This window comes from Ascaphus truei, chromosome 7 (assembly GCF_040206685.1).
Source record: "Ascaphus truei isolate aAscTru1 chromosome 7, aAscTru1.hap1, whole genome shotgun sequence".
Taxonomy (NCBI): domain Eukaryota; kingdom Metazoa; phylum Chordata; class Amphibia; order Anura; family Ascaphidae; genus Ascaphus; species Ascaphus truei.
In genome coordinates this window covers 50,841,123-50,857,744 of record NC_134489.1, presented here as the reverse complement: position 1 = coordinate 50,857,744, position 16,622 = coordinate 50,841,123, and the positions used below count along the sequence as shown (strand labels likewise).

The window sequence follows — 16,622 nt, the reverse complement described above, 5'->3', positions numbered from 1 at the left end:
TCACTTCAAAAAGCCTCTATTACTCACTTTGGGGCTAGTGGGTGCGGTCCCTCTCTGGTTCCATCTGGATTTGACTGAGCTGGGGATCCAGCCATATTCTTAAGGCCTGAGGTCTCTACGGGTTAAAGCACATGCGGGAGCAAAGATGGCCAGCAAAGCCGCATGGCTGTTCTTGGCGAGGTGCCGAGCCATCCACCTCACCAGCCCTAGTTGCGGAGGATTCGTGAGACCAGGCGATCCCGGGTCGGACGAAAGTGCGGCAGTTTTGGAAGAGTACGGGGACCTGCCGTCCGAACCCAGACAGCGCAGGTGGTCGGAGTGATTAGATTCCGCTGTCCTGCGACCAGGAAAGCCCGACGCTGATCGGAGAAGAAAAACACAGGGGGAGGAAGGCTGACCAGATCACCCAGGCACACATTGTAGCCGCCGCCGGAGCACGAGAGCCACGAGTATCCGAACACTTGCCTTTGAAAATCTGGGGCAATACCCCAGTAATGCTGCAACATCTCTGTGACATTTCTGCAGACAGACTAATGGCCCATCGGATTAACACAGCGGGGGTCCCTGGCAGTCCCATTCAAAAGCCACCCATAAGAAAAAAGCCAGATAAAAAAATGTATAAAGAACCGACAGAAAAGATCTGCGGTCTAGAGCAAGAGCACAAAGCAAGATCATCAGGGACATTATACAGGGCACTGACTAATTAAAGAACAGAACTAAAAAAAGGTTATTGGCTAGAAAATTGAGAGGCATGAAAACACAAATACCCTCTATGAGACGAAGTAACGGAGCGATATCATATGATGAACAGGAGATTGCACGCAAGCTTCTATATGAACCTTTATAATCTAAACTCTTCAGAGGGCTGCCCGCCACCATCAAAGTCAGAGGCCATAGCAAAATATCTAGAAAGCTGCGATCTCCCAAAACTAACGGCAGCTGAAAAAATGAGTCTAAACGGGAAAATTATGCAGATAGAATTGGCTAATGTAGTCAAAAAATCTTAAAAATGCGAAGACGGGCTATCGAATATCTATTACAAAATATTCCTCCCAACCGTCTCTCTGTTTCTACTAGAGACGTTTAACTCATTTATAGATGGGAGGCCAACGACAGTGACCACTGCTAACCTGGCTATTATTCATAAACCGGGCCGTGTCCCTCTCCAGTGCTGCAGTACAGACCTATCGCACTCTTAAATTCAAATATAAAAATTTACAGCAAAAATCTGGCCGATAGGCTAAACCCTATTCTACCTAGGTTAATCTAGACCACGTACATAGACCAAGTAGGCTTCGTCTCCGGAAGGCAGGCCTCCGATAACACTAGAAAGTAATAGACATAATAGAATATATCCATTCAACAAAGACTAAGGTTAATCTGCTAAGCATTGATGCAGAAAAGGCTTTCGATAGAATCGACTGGTGGTTCCTGGATGGAGTTATGCAGTTTTATGGGTCCTTTCCTGGAGGGAGTCCGAGCCCTGTATCAGTCACCTAGAGCACTAATTAAATTGCCAGTGGCTAAACTAGAAACTATAGATATTAAAAACGGAACGTGACAAGGCTGCCCCCTGTCACCTCTACTTTTCGCTCTCTCGATTGAACCTCTAGGATCTAGATCAGATTAAATCCAAATATACAGGGGATAGATGTTGGACAAAAACTACAAAATCTCATTGTTTGCGGATGATTTTATTCTAACATTGGCCAAACCATTGACCTCACTCCCAAATTTACAGAAGATAGTATTGAAATTCAGCAAACTTTCAGGTTATAAGATCAATAATGACAAGTCAGAGATCCTGAATATCTCCCTCCCAGAGGAAGAGGCTAGACCTGCAAAAAAAAAAAAAAAAAATATATATATATATATATATATATATATATATATATATATATATATATATATATATATATATATATATATATGGAAAGCCTCTCAAATATCTAGGGATCAACATTACTAAAAAAATATGAAAATCTATATCAATGCAACTATCTTCCCCCCCCCCCCCCCCCGCCCTAATCGATAAAATCAAAAAAGATCTGCTTGAGTGGAACACACATCAAATATCTTGGATAGGGAGAATAACCTCAATAAATATATAATCTCTCTATTTCCTTGTAAAAATGGATTTGAGGCAATAGATGACACTGTGTGCTCATTTGCATGTCATTTCACAGAAGTGGAAACACTGTACGCTAGGTGATAATGGTGAAAAGCAGGGTTGCAGACCTGTCTAAGGCGTGAATGTGCTCACAAGTAATCTTTTTATTATATACAGCTCAACCCCATTATAACGCGATCCGTTACAACGCGAATCCGCTTATAGCGCGATGTGATTCTTTGGATCCCAAGCACAGCCTTATAAGGGGGTTGATATATATATATATATATATATATATATATATATATATATATACACAGTGTTCGACAAACCTATACATTTGCACGCCCCGGGCGAGTGGATTTAACATCGTGGCGAGCTCCTATTGGCCCAGGCATCACACGTTTGGTTCTAGGTGGCGAGTAGATTTTTTTGTTGGGCGAGTAGATTTTTTGGTGATTTGTCGACCACTATATATATATATATATATATATATATATATATATATATATATATATATATATATAATATTTATGATTTCAATTTTTTTCTGAACAAATATTTGTAATGTTTATATTATTCTTGTTTACTCTCGGTGTTGTTTAGGTTTAGCTATTAATTTAAACTGGATGTAGGGGGCCATAGGACAGCAGCCTGCCAAAATCCTGGTGCCCATTTATTGGCATGTCTGATAAAAGTTTGGCCACCCTTGGGATAAATCATGTTGGGCAAAGCCACGCTCACATTTACCTACAAAATTAAATACATGCGTCTTTTGGTCAACTACCAGAAACCATATATCTCAATACCTATAAACAAGTAGCTCGCAATTAATAAAGGCCAGCCATTATATTAAGGGGTTGTATCTTGTATGAGTCATCTTTGATTTTTCTCTAATTACTAAATTATTTGAGGTTCAAGGAATGTCCATTTAATGGTGTAATATTAATGAGATATTGGCCCAACTAAATATGTAGCTTTTACGTCATAAAGATGAAGTTTTATCGTTTAGCCTTTCAATGCCTTTGGCTTTTAATTTGCCTTAGTTTTGTCACTATAACAATATAAATGCTCTAAAAGTTAAATATAATGTATTTCAGTAGAATCATATAAGATTTAGTATTTGCTCATGGATACCATGTGAAATATGCAAGTACTACATCCATACAAAATGTAGTTGGTTATATTTGGCAGACAAACATATTGTTCTTTCACTGATGTAAATTGATATAAATTGTATTATAAATTCCTAATATAACATGGTATTCCCATTCAAACAATATAAGGAATAACTGTGAATGTACAAATTGTGAGTCAGGGCATTCGTGTTCTACTAGTCTCAGGTCTATATTTTAGGAACAATTCATGCACTTTTTTATTTATTATTCTTTAATATAGGTTTGAAGCAGGGTGTTGCCGGAGCTGGACCCCATTAATTTCAGCTCCGGGGACCTCTTGCTTCCCGATAAACCTATCTCCAAAGGGGGTGCCAGTATCTCGGCAAAGTTTAAAGCTCCCGCGTCACGTGGGCGAATAGGAAGCAGAATCTGATGCGTCGCCTTCCTATTGGCCCGAGGGGCGCGTGAACCCTGCTAGCGGAGTGGCTACTGGAAATTGAAATTAATGGGTTTCAGCTCCGGAGACCCCCTGCTTCAATCCTATGCTGAAAACAAAATTGCATGCTTGGATTGCCTCTTTCACACACTGTTTTTAGAATACAGCCTTTTTATTTTTAAAGATAGGGACCTCAAAATCACTAGTTCACATTTCTGAGCCTTTACATACATTTCAATGTGTGGTGCTTTTATTCTGCTCTATCATTCTATCACCTGTCTCTTCTAAAGCATTTTCTGAATTTGGGAAAGTTCTCTTCTGGTCATTGTGGTTTCTGCTTCTGGCTGTGTCTCCATTCAATATCTAAACATTTTAGGCTCGAAGGGAATTGAAACGCTTGAAGGAAGAGGCTAGGCGTAAGCATGCAGTTGCTGTCATTTGGGCTTACTGGCTTGGATTAAAGGTACTTTCTTGACGACTGAAATCAAGTGTGTACTAACCAAATCTTTCTATGATTTTCTGTGTCCTATGTCTGTCTTTTTAGTCTTTTCCAGCTTTACTTTCTTACACACCTCTCATACTGTTACACATTTTATATTGACACAGTAATACAATGTAAAATAGCGCAGGATGGCGGTGTGTTAACCTGTATAGTAAATCTCTCCCTATGAATACAGTCTTTTACTATTCATATGGATATTATTTATTGAAGTTTAAGACCAGTACAATAATGGTGCATTGCATCTTTCCAGAATATGTTGTTCCAGGCCTCCAAAGCTTGTCGTCTGTTGGGCTAATGGAGCTTAAAGTAGCTGCAATTGCAGATCGTTGGCGTGCCTTAAATGATGTGTAGCACCTGACTTCCCCACACATTACCAATAGAGGGGTTCCTCTATTGATGATTGAAGAGGGTTAGAGAGCAGTGGGTATCAGCAGGTGGTTTGTGAGAATCCTAACAATTTTGGGGAGCTTGGAGGAGTATACTCAACAGTACGTTAAATGGCACCAAGTTCGTGTTAAATATGCTCCTGAACAAGTAATACAATGTGGGGCCTATATGCACGTTTTCACGTTAAAATAATTTCTGTGTAATGTGACGAGAGATGAAAAGGCTCTGTGTAAAGTAAATCTCCCCTCCATGTACAACACGGACATTAATTACCTATTCACGTCCAGATGAGAACCAAATGGTAATTTCACAAATCTGTCCATGTACAGTAAAAAGAGAAATCCTCATGAGGACTAGTGTGGAAATATCAAAAGACCAGCATTGTCATCTCCCAGATCACTCTTGTCATAAACAAACTACATGCAAATGTTTTCTTAGTTGCATATTTTTGTATATACATACCATTCTTATTTAAATGTCTCACCACAAGTTGAATAAGTTAACTAGTGTCGGTGTATAAGAGCGTATTAAGCTGCTGTATTAATTTAATACAGTCTCTTCCTAGCCAACTGAATTATTAAATGTCTCCAGCCTAAGGTATGCGAAAAAGGTTTGCAACGTTTCCCCTATTAGTTTCTATCTCTATCTATCTTTATTAAACACCTTAATTGGCGAGATTTTCTCATTTCAACAGTTTTAAAGATGTGAAACCCAAAATATATACCAAAATGACACTTTTCACCATTTCAACTCGCGAGTAGTTTTTAATTAATATCGAGAGATTACTTTATGGGCAATATTGCCATTTATCTATGTGATAAATCCCTGTTAAGACAATGTTGTGTCAAGGCTAAATATGTTTTATCAGTGTGATAGCAATAACAACATGAGGCACGTTGAAGATTCACAAATGTTTTAAGATCATGTTTAATTACTTTAGTGACTTATTCTATATCATTCAAAGCCGACGATCAGGCAGTTTTCGGCTGAAATTTCCCAATCGGCCACTTCTGCTGATAAAGAATAAGCCCCTTAGTGTTAATCAGTGATTGGTGAAGTGGTTGTAGACGAGTAACTTGACACAGTGATAATGCATAAGATTCTGTGGTTATGCATCATTTTCTCCTTTGCATCAGGTCAAAAATGTCACTAACCCAAAGATAACTCTCCCTGTGTTATGATCTGCATAAAACATTTCTCAAAATGATTACATTATAGGTTGAAGAAGAAAAAAAAACATTTATTTTGCTGTGTCAATAAGGCCTTTTGACCCTTTTCTCTTGCTGGACAAAATGGCTGTTGAACCAATTGGTAGTAGCACTCTTTCTGATTTTCTCCCCTGTAGCTTCCTATTGGCAGCCATTTTCTTTCTATCTATTCCAAGTTGAACAATGTGTAAAGGGGACGAAGAGTTTCATCACAAATATGCTACCGATTTATGATTTTCTTTGCTACAGAGATTAAAAACCATCTATATAACAAATCATTTGCAATCTCCTTTAAAACAAATACTTAAGATTGTCTTCCATTTTAGCAATACTCTACAATGCCAAAAAAGTAGATAATGTTCCAAGGTCATTTTACGGCTAACCTTTTACTTGAACACATCTACTGGAAATATCTTGCTTGGAAAAAACGTCAAAATTCTGCATTGACAACAAACAAGTTTTCTTTTAACATGGACAAGAATTCTAAAATACATATGCTTATTTTCTGTTAATGTGTATATGTATAAAATATATATATATATATTTACTTGGGGGCGCTCCAATTAGTAGCATAACAGTATTTATTAAGCGAATGCCTGATGAACATTAGAATATTTAAAAAAAACGACAATAATAATGTGAATCACATTATTGTTGTTTTTATAATAGGCTATGTTCATCAGGCATTTGCATAATAAATATTTTTCTGCTAATTGGAGAAAAGTGCCTCTATTCCTTTTTTTTTTCTTTTCACATTTACATTTTGGATTAAGTTTTGTCCAATTTAGAGCTTGCAATTTCTCCTATTATCAGATGCTTTTTTGTTTGTTACACATTTGCACTGGGAAACTCAAATTTACTCTATATACTGGGACATTATATTTATTTACATTATTTATTTTCACACACAATTCTTAAGTCATTTAATATTATACCCTTTATTTTAACACTTAATTTCTGGATTTAGCCGATTTTCCTTGTGTGTGTGTGTGTGTGTGCTAGTTTTATCTCTTCTTTCTATATTTCGATTGTTTTTGGGGGAATATCACCCTTTCTCCCCGCCCCCCCCCCATTATTTCCTTCTGACATATGCAAAAATATATGAATCTAACATGTTTCTTCTAACAATAAGAGAGTTCTTGCTGTGTTTTGTACAAATTCATAATTTCACTGTTTACATCCACTTTCAACTTGACTTTGATTGCAGCCAAAAGCCTTGTAACAATGTCCTTCGTGTTTTTTTCTGCTTTTCAGAATGCTTCTATTTTAATCATCTTCATATTGTTCTCAGACCTGTTCCTTTTTATATTTACTGTACATGTGCCAGATGTCATTGTAAATATCCTTGGGACCTGGTTATGGGCTAACAAGGATATGACGTTGTATGTTGTGACTAACATATTAGTGTTCTCTTGATCCGTTTCCATGTTCTAGACAATCTCTGCCCTTTTTGATCGCCCGACTGTGCCTGCATTATCACAGCTTCCCTATCCACTTGTGCCTCGCTCACCATAATCAAAATGAATATGCGTTAACTTTTGCTTCTATTACCTACTTTTTCAGGTCCGTAGAGAGTACAGGAAATTTTTCCGCGCAAATGCCGGCAAGAAGATTTATGCGTTCATAATTCAGAGAATAGTAAGTGCAACAGATTGTATTGTTGATTGGTGAATTGTGTTGGTTATTTCCTTTACATGGTGTACTAGACTACTCTTAGGTCAACAGATCTAGATAATTTGTCTACACCATGCTATAATATGGCCACCAAATCTTGTGGGCCAGTAGGAAGTTGCAATGTCATACTGATGCTTCCTATTGGATGGCTGTTTAAATGCTCTACGGCAACACTGATGACTACCGGTGACTATAGTTAAAAATAGTACAGTTTAGCAACAGAGGATTCCCTAATTACAATGTTGCATTGTATAATAATCTAATAAATAAAATGTTTGTCTGACAGAATTGCTGCTTCAAATTAGCAAATGGAAAATGAAGCATGGTATCAATTAGTCCTTAATAGGAACGATATAATGTTCAACAAATGTTACCAGGCTTTGTGATATTCCAGGGACATCAAAAGGACACTCGCAAGTAAAAGAAGCTGTAGCCAGTGGGGGAGTATTATGCAGTACACTGTATTATTATTTTAATCTCTCTGGCCTTGTAAAGGAGTTTAATACCCAATCCCATCCTGTCCAGCTTTTAAATTCAGGAGTGGCTATTGAAACACAAGTTCCCTTCCCAGTTGAGGCAACATTTAAAAAAATATTTAATTTGTTTTGGGGTTTTATAATTGTTGTATTTTACATAGAGGCAAAGTATATATATATGTGTGTGTGTATATATATATATATATATATATATATATATATATATATATATATATATATATATATATATATATATGTATGTATATATATATAGTCAGATAAGACAGTTGGCACTCCAATAGGTGCTGGTAAGCCACAGGTGCACGTCCCATATAGAGAATGTAGTTATACGTTACCGTTCCAAGGATTGGTAAACAAGAGACAGCACTCAAAGTTGAAAATCAAAGTGTATTAGTGAAAGCAAAAATACATCCAGAAACCCAACGTTTCGGTCCTACAGAATGGGACCTTCCTCAGGGGGATACAAAGATATATGTATATAGATACAGATACAATATGTATATATATATATATATATATATATATATATATATATATATATATATATATATATATATATATATATATATATGTATATATACAGTATATATGTATATATACATATATATGGAAGATGTTACTGCTGTTTGTGGTGCGTGCATACCTGTGAGGATCCAGGAGAGCTGAGTGGTCCACGATGGTGTGGGAACAGGACAGGCTTTTGGTGATCTTGATGTTCAACTCAAGGTGTCAGCGCCTCCAGCTCCAGTGGGCTCCAGGATTTCCAGAGACAGTCCCCACTAGAACAGATTTCTTTCACACCCCTGCCCAATAGACTGTAGACTCAGGCAGGGTTATATGAAAAGGAATGCTTTATTTGGCAGTCACTGCAGATGTTACACAGCGGATGCAGATAGGTCACAGAGCATCCCAGGCCTCTGGATGGTGCTGGGCTCTCTGTATTCTTGAGGCCTCTGATCTCTCTGGCCTAATCAGTCCAGGAGTGACTAACTGGCCTGGCTCACTCCCAGCTGGGAGGAGCAGCACACACCTCCTCTCTCTAGGAGGGGTGCACAACAACTGAACTATCTTTTGGCACTTCGTCTCTGAGACTCCAGAAGGGGAGGGCACAAGGTCTGTAACATGATTGGATGTACATAGACCCTGAGTCGCCACCAGTTCCGTCACTCAGAGAGTCAGCATGAGGGGTGTCAATGCCCCTAGGATAGCCTGTCACAGCCTGTAGCTACTAAGAACTTACGTGACAGGAGGCAGAGAGGCAGTCTGGACCAGCCATGCTACATATTATTTTTATTATTATATTATTATTATTAATTAACTTATTAGTGACCCTTAAAGTATTTATTTAAGTTGGTAGCTTCCTTTAAACAAGACTACTGTTACATTTCCATTTTCTTTGCCCCCAAGTAATTCTATTCCTATCTGATCATTATTGATTTGCCTTTTATCACTTTGGCTAACGATGGCAGCAAAGTGATCTTGAACAAAATATCAAAACAATCTGGACACCGTTTTAGCAAGCTCAAAACCCAAACCCACTAAATTATATACAGTATAAATATGTTTGTGTCAATTGGAGTACTACTGGAATAGTGACCTAATGTATCCAATAATAGACAAAGAAGCCCCAGTGCTACATCCAGTGTAACATATTATTTTCATTGCTATCTTTTTTCATCTGTTTGTTCTTCTCATACTGTAAGTATGGATCATTTAGTCTACAACCATGTCAATGTAACCCTCTTAACAGGTCATACACTACAAATGTTTTATATTTCTGTTTTTTTTTTTAACTCAAATTTCATGGAAGTCTTTCAGAGGAGGGGTGAGTGGAAAAATATAAAAAAGGAAAGAGGGGGGGGGGGGGGGGTACAAAATAATAAACCCGGGGTGAGGGGGCTTTTGGTGCACGTCCAGTTACAATTTTACAGAACAAAGCATCTTATAACATTCAATCACACAGCTGGTATATATAACAGTTTTTACAACATCATTGAATGGGTATTGTTTTGGAGGAAATAAAAATATAGTCTATACGGGAGTATGATCCATGATGAGGGGAGTAGAAAGTAAACTCCTTGCCTCTTGGGTTGAGTTCTCTCCACCCATCCGCCAATTGGAGCTCCTCCAAACCTTTAATCAGGGCCCTATGGTCTGCCCTTCGGTGGAGGGATGGGCGCCCAGTCCTGTCAGTAGTCGGGTCCATGGCTAGGTTGAAGTCCCCTCCCAGTACAATCCTACCCGTGGCATATTTTTTTAGGATACTAAAAAATGTAGAGAAAAATTTGGCACTGGCTTCGTTAGGGGCATAGACATTGGCAAAAGCCAGGTCCTGACCATAGAGAGTTCCTGATAGGATTAAATACCGACCGTCCACATCTGATTTAGAGTGAGTAACTTAAAAATGGGATCTTATTATTAAATAGAATCGTGACCCCTTTTTTTTTTTGCTGGAGTAACCGAATGAAAAACCTGTTTGTATTGTTTATCAAAAAATGAGGGGATCTTATCCTTCTTGAAGTGCGTCTCCTGTAGGAAGTACATCGCTTTTATATATCATATTCTGTCATTGCTTTTTTCCTCTTACAAGGTTCGTTAAGATCCTTGACATTATGTGATGTAATTACTAGTGCCATTTATATGCGTGGAGCGAAGTTATCCTGCCCTTCAATGGGGTTGTCAGCAAATTGTATAATTGGTGAGGTGGAAAGCGCCTTGGTCTGAGTGTAGGAGGGTAGTACCCTGGATGAAGGGAGGGGGTGGAGGGAGGGGAATAAATTAGAGCTTTTAGGGACAGGTATGTCCTGTTGCTCGAGTACCCTTGGGTAAAACGACAGAGTGTAATTCCAAGGGGTAAGCAGTGGTGCATGCACCTAAATGCACCAACCTCCCGGCCATGGCAGGGAACCTCAAATTAAATGCAAAACAAAAATTACATCAGTTTATAACCAAATATTGCAACAATATCTATCGATAGTATTTTTTTAAAAAACTTTTTCCTTGTTTATAACCACAAAGATCCACAACAATATGTAACCTATTTCTATTCTGAGGGAGGTATCCGGTGGTCAGACCCCTGACGGAGCCCAAATGGGAACCCTCAGGGTCATGAGCTTCCCGGATACACCATGGGGTATAACCCTCCTTTCTTTTTTATACTTCTGTGATCGGTGAATTCTAAACAGTTGGGGGGTGGAGGGTAGGAGGGGGGGAAAGGGGGGAAAGAGAAAGGAGTGGGGGAAAAGGGGGGGAGGGAGGGCAATTGTAACAACATATAACCAGCCTTAACTGTCAGCTAAACCTATGCCTGTGACGTCTACCTTTTAGCGCTACACAAACAAATTGTCCCCTGCCCCTTTAATTCAATGTCCTCTTTTCTTGTGAACTTTACCACAGATACAAAAGTACTTTTTGGGAATGAAGAATAAGGTGCCTTCTGTGTCACCAATAGACAACAATTGGCCAACAAGACCTTACCTCTTCTTGGACTCAACAAACAATGAAATGAAGAGGATTTTCCATTTGTGGAGGGTACGGGTTTGATTTAACTCATGCAAACTGTAATCATCTGGTTTAACGTTTCTAGTGTATTCCTGTTTAGTACATCTTAGGAAAATATTTCCTTCCAACATTGGACAGTAAATGAGGTGTGCAAGCCATAACATTTTGAAAGAGAGCCAAAGGTTTTAGTTGGACTCCTGTAGCCAAGAATGAGCCACAAGTGGGAAAATAATGCTGACAAGTTCAGTTCCTTGACACTTTCTGTTCTTTTCCCAAGAACATTCAGCCTTTTGACTCTTGCTACAAGGGGGGCCAGTGACACATTGCCATGAAGAAGGTATCGGTGCAATCCCAGTTAGCAATATCCATCACGGGTTTCCATAAAGTGAAAGCTCATGTTAATTACTACCATATTTAGATTAAAGGAGCAACTAACCTCCATTTTTGTTTTACGGGATGGAAACTAGGGGTATCCTCTAGAGCTGCACCACACTATTTTCAGATCTGTGGAGGTATGGGGCCAGTAAACCCCTTAAAGCCCATTGCACGTGGTCTAAGGTGTCTTCCGGCACTGGAAGGTGTCTTTATGGCATAGCTAAACTGTATTTTTATCATCATTATGCCTCGGGTTGCAGGGGTGGATCAATTCTGCCAGATTGCCAAGTATAGAAGCAAGAAAGTGTATGGTTTTCAGTAAAGGGCTCACTCAAATTTCCTATTTAGCTTTAAGACCAAAGCAATGAGCTGAAGAGTAATCATATTGTAAGAATACTGCATTTGAAGTGGGTGAACCTGATTTAAATGCCAGTGTCAGCACTGATCTTGAGCAAGACACTTTGGACCATGTTTACTAAGCATCACTATTCCATAAGGGACCTTTCAGAGCTGGAATACTCCTTACTGTCTTCGAGTTAATGAGCCTGAAAGTGACTTATGGAATTACACCGCTTAGTAAATTTGGGCTTTAGCTCTTTGGGGGTAGAGACTCGTTGTGCCTGCAAAATTAACTGTAGGGCTACATTAACACTATATAAGAAACAATTATTATTATTATTATTATTTATATATAATATGATTTTTTTTTAATGAGTGCTTATGCAAAAACAAATGTATATTCTGTTCTTTTTTTCTAGTGTAAAAAGTACAGGGACCAATTCACAGAGCAGAAGAAGTTCATTTATGATGAAAAACTGGAGGCCAGTGAACTCTTCAAGAACAAGAAATCATTGTATACTGCCAGGTAACCTCAACCTCAATATCTCCAAATGTGAGATATACAGTTTAGATGTTCTAGTAATAAGAGAGTCTATCATAAAAAGGTTGGAGCGTTATGAAATGGAATGTCCACCATGCTAATTTAACTTGAAGCCATCTATGGTATATAAGGACATTTTGATACCAAGATCAGAGGGTTTCACCCTTTTCTTTCGAGAGTAGATATAAAGCTGAAGATGGGAAGTTCTGCAAAGGTGTGTTTTGACAAGACCATGAAACAGATACGAAGAGCATACGGTGGGCAAACAATAGCAAACACCTTCTGGAGTATTTACAGATGTAGCAGACTTTATTGTACCTGCATTAACGCTACAAGGATATTTAAAACACAAGATACACAATATTACACCCCTTAACATGTGTGTTAGAGATAAAAAAACAATATACTGTATGTGTGTGCATGTACAGTGTCAATGATGGCAAGCTGTCCATGCCCATAGGCAGCTATGCAGCCCCAAACCATCACACTGCCAAAAACCATGCTTGATGGTTGAGATGAGGTTCTTCTGTTCGAACGCAGGGTTGTTTTCGTAAAACATAACATTTCTCATTGAGGCCAAAAAGTTCTACCTTTACGCTTGTCTATCCAGAGAACATTAGTCTAGAAGTCTTGTGGATCATCTATGCGCTCTTTGGCGAACTTCAGACAGTCAGCATGGTTCTTTTTAGAGTGTAGTGGTTTGCTCCTGGCTATCCTACCATGAACACGATTTTTTTGCAGTGTTTTTCTTATAGTTGAGTCATGAACACTCACACTAGCCAAGGCGAGAGTGGCCTGCAGATCCTTGGATGTTACTCTGGGTTTTTTTGTGACTTTATGCATAATTTTCCGGTTTGTTCTTGGAGACATTTTGGTAGATTGACTTTCTCCATTTGTGGATTGGTGGAGCCCCAAATACTTAGAAATGGTTTTGTAACCCTTTCTAGAGTGCTGAGCATAAATAACTGGTTTTCTGATTTCCTCCGAGATTCCTTTTGATTGTAACATGATGTGTTTCCACACACATTTATGGTGAAGGCCAAACTCGCAAAGTTTCTGATCTTTATTTAGGATGGGCCCTCCACCCTATATAGCTCACCCTGAAGATCTACCTAATTATTAAACACCCAATTCTAATTATCCCCTTTAATTTAGCTGATAAAACGAGGGATTCACTTACTTTTGCACATAGTGTACCCTGACTCTTAGTACATCATTTTGTTTAAAAAGAAATGGCATTGATTAATATAAACCCAATTGGATATTTAAGAAAAGACTAATTTTGATTCAAGAAAAGGTTATCATGGAAAAACTATGGAATTTCCATAATTATCATTGGGGTTCACAAACTTGTTCTCGCCACTGTGTGTGTATGTATATATATTTACATTTGAAGTTATGGTGGGTGAAAAAAGCGACAAAATACCTCCACAGGTACATATAGCCAGTATTTGACAAACCTATACATTTGCACCCCCGGGCGAGTGGATTTAACATTGTGGCGAGCTCCAATTGGCCAAACAGCACACATGTGGTACTAGGTGGAGTAGATTTTTTTGTTCGGCGAGTAGATTTTTTGGTGATTTGTCGATCCACTGCATATCTATATCTATAAGTCTCAAATAATGTTAGTGTGTGTATGTCAGTCCCACAGCTCATTGGCCTGCGGGGTGGGGTGAAGTCACGGCCACGCCTACGCAGGCCGTGACAGTCACACCACACTCACACCGCGTGCGCCTCTGGACCGACCCACACTCACCGCCTCCCGCCTCTCGCCCCTGCGCCGCACTCACCACCCCGCCGCACTCACGCCGACCGACGCACTAACCGCACTCACGCCGACACCGCCTCGCATCACGCCGCCGCCTTCCACTTGCCCACTCGGCTCTTCTCCGCCGGGAGCACTGGGGGGGGGAGGGGAACAAGAAGCCAGCACCCGCCTCCCACCTCTCAACCCTGTGCCGCACTCACCACCCTGCCGCATTCCGGCCCGCCGCACTCACGCCACCGCCTCCCGCCCGCTGACATGCCACCGGACTCACGCCGACGCCACCTGTGACATCACGCCGCCGCCTTCCGCCCGCATCATCTCCGCTGAGAGTGCTGGGAGCGCCGGGGGGAGGGGAATAAGAAGCCAGCGGTGAGGCCAGGTCGGGAACCTGCGACCGGGTAGCACACCCCCTCTCCCCCCAAATTAGCAGCTCTGCATGGGGTGTGGGGGAGGGAAGAGTCGGGACAAACACAGCCTCCCCGTGTCCCCCTTCCTCCACACACACACACTGCCTGCCTCCTACACACACTGACTGCTTGACACACACACTGACTGCTTGACACACACACTGACTGCTTGACACACACACTGACTGCCTGACACACACACTGACTGCCTGACACACACACACACTGACTGACACACACACGCACACACTGACTGACGCACACACACTGACTGACGCGCACACACACACTGACTGGACGACGCACACATACACACTGACGTACGCACACACACACACACACACACACTGACTGGCTGACGCACACACACACTGACTGGCACGCTCACACTGACTGACACGCATACATACTCACACTGACTAACGCGCACACACACACACACACACACACACTGACATGTCATGCACACACACACTCAATGACCACACACACACACACTGCCTGACGCACACACACACTTTGTCTGACGCACACACACACACACACACAAACACACACACACTGCATGAAGCTGTAAAGGGGGGAAGCTGTAAAATGTGGGGGGAATGGATTGATATGAACGGGGACAAACAGAGAGGGGGGAGACGGGAAGAGAGAGGGGAGCGGATAGAGGAGAGAGAGAGGGGGGGGGGGACAGAGAGAGAGATGGAAGGGAGAGTGGCGAGGGGACAGTGAGAGGGGGGAGGGAGGGGAGAGAGAGGGGAGCGGGAACATTACATCCCAGGCAATGCCGGGTATATAAGCTAGTAGCCAATAAAGATTATCACTTGTGAGCACATTCAATTGTCTTAGACAGGTCTGCAACCCTGCCTTTCACCATTATCACCTAACATGCAGTGCTTCCACTGCAGCAAGGGATTCTGGGAAATGACATGCAAATGACAACACAAGGTATCACCTTTTGCCTGAAATCCATTTTACATGGAACCCTTATAAGAAAATGCACTGCTGTTCACACTGCTTTTAAGCACAGCATTGGATTAGATGCAAAGCCAGTCAAACCACTCAGACAGCTGTTTTGACCTTGTGGGTCTCATCAGTTGGTTGTACTGGCTTTGCAATTTTCAAGGCTGGGTAGGTTTACCATACACATTTTAAGTTATGGTGTATATATATTTATATACACACACGCGCGCATGCACAATTAAATGCTCCTCCTTTTACAGAAGCCAATAGAAAGTCCTAGTGTTCCATTGGTTGAAAAATAAATTAGATATCTTTACTGATGGAAAGTTATAAGAGGGCTGTAGAGCTTCAAATGATAGAATATGGGAAACATTTGTATGTGTTATCAGTCACATGCTAGAAATAATCCTTATATCAATCATATTGGTTGCAGCACATCTCTCCTTAGAATGGAATAAAGACAAAATAACATTAAAGGTGAAAGAAGTAAAAGAATATACAGTTGTGTCTGTGTAATAACTGTTAAACACCTTACTCCTTCGGCTGCCAAACAAAATGGGATTATAAACACGAGCAAAATTCTAATATTCACAATAGAATTTTGTAGAAAGCAGATGAGTACAATCGTATCTTGGCTTAATATCTTAATTTTTTAACTAAACTTTGAAAGTTGTTTTGTTTTGTGATATTGTTTTCCGAAATATATAATTCTTGCCATTATCTGAGCTGCCATCTTTTCACAGAGCAGCTAGAAAAACATTTTGTAGCCAGACTGGAGATTCAATGCAAA

General features: G+C 40.2%; 1 protein-coding gene across 5 annotated transcripts in view; it reads left to right on the top strand.

Moving 5' to 3' along the window:
• MYO1B (myosin IB) overlaps positions 1-16,622 on the top strand; it is a 193,420-nt gene that overhangs the window by 158,960 nt on the left and 17,838 nt on the right. For 3 of the 5 annotated variants that reach the window (XM_075608349.1, XM_075608350.1, XM_075608351.1), the window contains 4 exons: positions 4,041-4,127; positions 7,325-7,399; positions 11,329-11,463; positions 12,567-12,673. In XM_075608349.1, the coding sequence (XP_075464464.1) occupies positions 4,041-4,127; positions 7,325-7,399; positions 11,329-11,463; positions 12,567-12,673 (404 nt within the window). The remainder of the gene's footprint in view (positions 1-4,040; positions 4,128-7,324; positions 7,400-11,328; positions 11,464-12,566; positions 12,674-16,622) is intronic. The other 2 variants (XM_075608352.1, XM_075608353.1) reach the window with 1 other exon arrangement.